Source organism: Calidris pugnax, unplaced genomic scaffold (genome assembly GCF_001431845.1).
Source record: "Calidris pugnax isolate Ruff unplaced genomic scaffold, ASM143184v1 scaffold220, whole genome shotgun sequence".
Taxonomy (NCBI): domain Eukaryota; kingdom Metazoa; phylum Chordata; class Aves; order Charadriiformes; family Scolopacidae; genus Calidris; species Calidris pugnax.
The window spans coordinates 1,306,058-1,310,794 of NW_015090963.1; the positions used below are offsets into that span (position 1 = coordinate 1,306,058).

The window sequence follows — 4,737 nt, forward strand, 5'->3', positions numbered from 1 at the left end:
GTCCCTCTCGGACACCTCCCGCCCCCCGGTTCCTTTCAGATTCCCCTCCCCTCCCGGTCCCTCTCGGACACCCCCGTCCCGACCTGCGGCCGCCGCGGCCCCGCCGGAAGCGCCCCGCCTGGCGCCGCCCGGGCATGAGCGGCGTCGGGGAAGCCGGCGTCGGGCGACAGCGCCCCCTGGCGGCCGGAAGGTCTCAGGGCCTGCAGGGGGAGTTAACACCCCGAGCACTCCCCCTTCCCCCTCGCCCCAGCTCGGCGGGGACGTTGCTTTAATTAATTCATTAATCGCCAGAGCGGGACACACAGACACACGCCCGCTTCTCATAATGGTGAACCCTCCGTTGCGCACCACAGCGGCAGCTACCGGGAGAGCAAGGGGGCGATGATGGAGATGATGGATCTCCCCCTGGGGTAGGGGTTTCTCCTCGCTCCCCCCGAGGAAAAGGATTATCCTCCCTGGCACAGGGGTTCCCCAGCTTCTCTTTCGGATCACTGCATGTCTGTGGGAGCTCCCCAGCAGGAGCCCTCTTAGGAAGGATGCCCCCCTCTCTCCTCCAGCAGCAGAGGGCAGGTCAGGCTCTCCAGGGCGAGGGGACGGGCTGCAGCAGCACCCCTACCATTTATTACATGATTTAAGTTCAAATACAAAATAAGGACCGAGGGAAGAAGAACGTCTGACCGGGGAGAGCAGCAGGACAGCACTGGCGGGGTGCAGGAACCCCCTCCCCTAGCCCCGCTAGCTGGAGCTGGTCTCTTCTGCCTTCAGCATGTCCACGGAGGGAGGCTGGGGGTCCTCACGGGCTGGGGGCACCTCCTCTTGGGCCTTCACAGCTTGAGGCTTGGTCAGTGTGGAATAGATCCCCAGGGCCTGGAGGGAAGGAGAGAGCCATGGGTCAGGAGAGGAGAGGGCTTGGGCCCCACCAGGCGGCCCCTGTCACCTCCTGCGGGCAAGAGAGGGGGTGCCTCTGGCCACACTGACCTGTGCCACCATGCTGGTGACATCGCCGGCGTTGGTGGGCAGCAGGAGGGTGTTGGAATCTTTGGCAAGCTTGGAGAAGGCGTTCACATACTGCTCTGCCACAGAGAGCGAGGCGGCGGCGCTGCCGTGCTGGGGGGAGAGGGAGGAGGCTCAGCAGCCAGACAGGTACCACCCAGACCCCCTCCCCACCCCTTCCCCAGCCCCCAAGACAGCCAAATTCCTTGCTGAAGACACCAGGGTAGTGTCCAAGAGAGAGACAGGTGACACCCAGGCTGTGGTGTCACCTCCCCCAGTGCTGGCTGCCCCACGGCTCACCTGCTGTGCCAGGGCGGCTGCCAGGAGCTGGATCGCCTCCGCCTTGGCCCTGGCCTTCACCAGCACGGCGTTGGCTTCTCCTGCAACCAACCACAGCAGGAGGCACATCAGAACCACCACAAAGAGCTTGCAAGGAGCTCCCCGGGCTGTGGGGCAGCAACAGGAATTGGAGCTCAGCCCGAGGGACCCAGCAGGGAAGGTGTGGAAGCCTGGCCCGCAGACTGGCATGTTGTCCCTCCCCAGGACCACCACCCTGGGTGGTGGCAGAGGGCTACCCATCCCCCATCCCCTGGAGGTTCTAGCCCAAGGCACTACCAGCAGCTTTGTTGATTTGTTCGGCCTTCTCAGCTTCTGATGCCAGGATCTGGGCCTGCTTCTGCCCCTCAGCCACGTTGATAGCCGACTCCCGCGTCCCCTCCGACTCCAGCACCATCGCCCGCTTCCGTCGCTCGGCCTCCACCTGCAGACACAGGTCAGGTCCCAGCCGGCCACCACCACGCTGGGGAAATCCCAGCCACGGGGCAAGCACAGCGAGGACACGCTCCTGTGTGTCTTGGGCCCTGGTGAGGGCCGGTCTGCTCCTCACACTGCTCAGAACCCTGCAGCCCGGTCCACAGCAAACTGGACAGCCGCTTCCCCCCTCCTCCCCTTCCATCCTGGAGATTGGAGCCTGGCTCTTCTCAAGAGAAGACCCTCAGAGCTCTGGGATTTGCTCCCTACAGAGCCTTAAAGTGAGCTGGCAGGGCTTGCATGTAAAGTGTTTGGCAGGGGCCACCACTGCCGAAATAAGGACGGGAATTACTGATTCAAGAGCTGTACGTTGGCAGCCAAAGTGCCAACAGGTTTCCCTCACCACAGGAGGGACCAGTGCTGCCAGCTCTGGATGGAGAACAACGGTTTGGGGTGGAAAGGCAGACTTCCCTCTTTTTCCAGACCGCCCTGCCAGAGAACCGCACCTGCATCTGCATGGACTCCTTCACGCGCGGGGGGACGTGGATGTCCTTGATCTCGTAGCGCAGGCAGCGGATGCCCCAGTAGTCGGAGGCCTGGTTGATGGCATCCACAATGTTGGCGTTGAGGGACTCTCGCTCCTGGGAGGCACAAAAGAAACGGCAAACAGCCAAGAAGAGGGGTTTTAGCAGGAGACAGGGGTCAGGAGGGAGACAGAGACACACCCCCTCGCGGGCCAAGGTCAGCCAAACCAAACCAAAATAACCAAAACATGACCCATCTCCAAGGATTCGCTTAGAGGTCAACTGAAGCTGAAGCCAGAAGCCCTCCAAGCAGAGGACGTATTGCTGCTCCACCTCCCCAGCTCACCCGGAACACTCTGTCGAGGGAGAGCTTGCCAAGTTCAGATCTCATGGTGGTCTGGGCCAGCTGGGTCACTGCGTACTCTGGATCTTCCACCCCGTAGCTGGCCTGGAGAGCAGAAGCAGAAAACAAAGAGTCGACGGCAGTGCCAAGAGGAACGGCAGGAGAAGGCAGGGTTTGACCCGGGGCGAGTGTGAGTGCAACAGGGAGGGTACCTTGTAGGGGTCCATCACCCGCAGGTAGAGCACACCATCAATCTGCAGGGTGACGTTATCTGTGGGGAGAGAACAAGACGTCCTGAAGCAGCAAAGACAAACCATGGCGACTCCCCTCTCCCCCGACAGAAGTGGTGGAGCTGGGCAGGGTCACCCCTTCCCCTCCTGGTTCCCCACAGCGTGGCACAGAAGAGGGATTGGCTGAAACCGATTCCCTCATCTAAAAGGCTTTGTAAACAAGACCTTGGCGTTCCCTAGAAAACACTGTATTTTGATGTTTTAATATGCAAGTCTCTGCTCTGCAGATCAAAACATTTCATACTGTAGTTATCTTAAAATCTTTATTTATGTAGGGAAAAAAAAAAACCCAAACACAAAAAACCCAAAAAACGAAAAGCTTAATACTAAAATTTTAACAAGAGTCGTCCATTAACCTTATTTGAAATACTTTTTAGAGACACGGAGATTTTGTTGTGGTTCAACACAGGAAAACATCTGAAAAATGGATTCCTGCCTAGGTGCAACGCAGCAAGAAGGGGCAGCCGCAGCTCTGAGAGGGCAGATGGGACCTCCTGGGGTTCTCCCCCTTGCAGAGCCAGAAACATGGCCAAGTCCAGGTCCCCTGGGACAGGGCTGAGTGCAGGAGACAGAGACATCTCCACTCCTCTCACTCTGTCCCCTCCTCACCCGGGATAAAACAGAAGGAAAGGGGCAGGATGCAGAAGCTGTTCCTTACCTAGGGTGACAGCTGACTGCTCCGGGACATTAATAACAATTTCTTTGAGACTCTGCACATAACGAATCCGATCCAGGAGAGGGATGAGAAAGTTCAAACCCTGGGAAAACAGCAGGATTAGATGGCTGAGCCCTCGGAGCTCTCTGGGCTTTTTCTCATCCAGAGAGCTCAGCCAGACTAGAGAGGGCTGTGCACATAGATGCTGCACGCAGAGGAAACATGCTTTACACATGGGGAGAAATTTAAATTTTTCACTGCTTTTAACACTCAACGAAACAAAATTAAGTCTACAGGCAGTCAAAAATCTGGAAGAATAAGCACACCATCCGCCAAATCCTCGCGGAAAGGACGCGCCTTGCTACAGCTTTAGGAACCTGCTGAATCCAGAAGGGGAGAAAAGCAGCTCCTTACAGGCTCGAGGATTCGGTGGAACTTGCCCATCCTCTCCACCACCCAAGCCTCCTGCTGCGGCACAAAGAGCACCCCAATATTCACGGGCAGGCCAGAGCTCAAGCGGTACGGTGCTGGGGCCAGCCACGCTGAACGCTTCAGCTGCTGGGAGCGCTGGAGAAAGGAAAAGGAACAGAATGGAAACCGGCTGATGGCACCTCAGAGCCCAGCACCATCCCTGCTCTCCCATCTGGGATCACTCCTCATGGCCTCCATACACCAGGGCAGGAAACAGCACTGACACCCTGGAGACGCCCACGCCACGAGGGACATGGGTTGTGCCCTCAGTGGTGAGATCTGGGCCCGAGGGCCAGCACGAGTGTCAGGGCTTTCCCCTCAGGTGTTAGGGGGAGGCCACCCTCGTGTGGGAGCTTTCTGTGTCTCCCCTTCCCTCACATCTCCAGTGAAGGGGAGGAATAAAGCCTCCCTGACACCGTAAGGGGAAAGAAGGGGTGTGTGTCGGGGGTTTCTTCTGCCCCACTCAGCCCCCTGTAACCTGGTCAGACTCCTTCCTCCCACCCCTCTCCCTCACCTCCATCCCAGGCCAACCCCACCTTCAACAGGATGCAGACAAAGATTCCCCATCTTTGTCTGCATCCTACCCCCTCTCCTCCCCACAGAGACCTGTTGCCCCTCAGCCCCTCACTCCCACAGCTCCCCTCACTACCTTCCACGCCCGGTTCCCCCCACCCCCCAGCCTCCTCTCTAACCCTCCCCACACCACAACCC

At 58.7% G+C, this 4,737-nt stretch overlaps 2 protein-coding genes across 6 annotated transcripts in view; both read right to left on the reverse strand.

Annotated features, from left to right (window-relative positions):
* Window positions 1-409, reverse strand: part of PIGO (phosphatidylinositol glycan anchor biosynthesis class O) — a 19,040-nt gene extending 18,631 nt beyond the window's left edge. For 3 of the 4 annotated variants that reach the window (XM_014952507.1, XM_014952509.1, XM_014952510.1), the window contains exon 1: window positions 84-107. The gene's annotated coding sequence lies outside the window, so the exon portion shown is untranslated. Of the gene's footprint in view, window positions 1-83; window positions 108-348 lie in introns of those variants that run through there. The other variant, XM_014952508.1, reaches the window with a different exon arrangement.
* A 175-nt stretch (window positions 410-584) lies between these two features.
* Window positions 585-4,122, reverse strand: STOML2 (stomatin like 2). Of its 2 annotated transcripts, none has more exons than XM_014952531.1 (9): window positions 3,970-4,122; window positions 3,559-3,658; window positions 2,823-2,881; window positions 2,614-2,715; window positions 2,250-2,384; window positions 1,609-1,753; window positions 1,294-1,373; window positions 979-1,107; window positions 585-867 (listed from the first exon to the last, which is right to left on the reverse strand). In XM_014952531.1, exons 1-9 carry the CDS (start codon window positions 3,997-3,999, stop codon window positions 736-738), a joined length of 912 nt encoding a protein of 303 aa, XP_014808017.1. In that variant the 5' UTR covers window positions 4,000-4,122; the 3' UTR covers window positions 585-735. The 2 variants fall into 2 exon arrangements, with proteins under 2 accessions (XP_014808017.1, XP_014808018.1); XM_014952532.1 differs by having other exon boundaries at window positions 3,882-4,022.
* Window positions 4,123-4,737: the final 615 nt, after the last annotated feature.

Coding starts and splice junctions, on each gene's coding strand:
- STOML2 (XM_014952531.1), bottom strand. CDS start 3,999: ATGGGCAAGTTCCACCGAATCCTCGAGCCT. Junction 3,659..3,969: donor TCCACCGAATCCTCGAGCCT/GTAAGGAGCTGC, acceptor CTGTTTTCCCAG/GGTTTGAACTTTCTCATCCC. Junction 868..978: donor TCACCAGCATGGTGGCACAG/GTCAGTGTGGCC, acceptor CCTTCCCTCCAG/GCCCTGGGGATCTATTCCAC.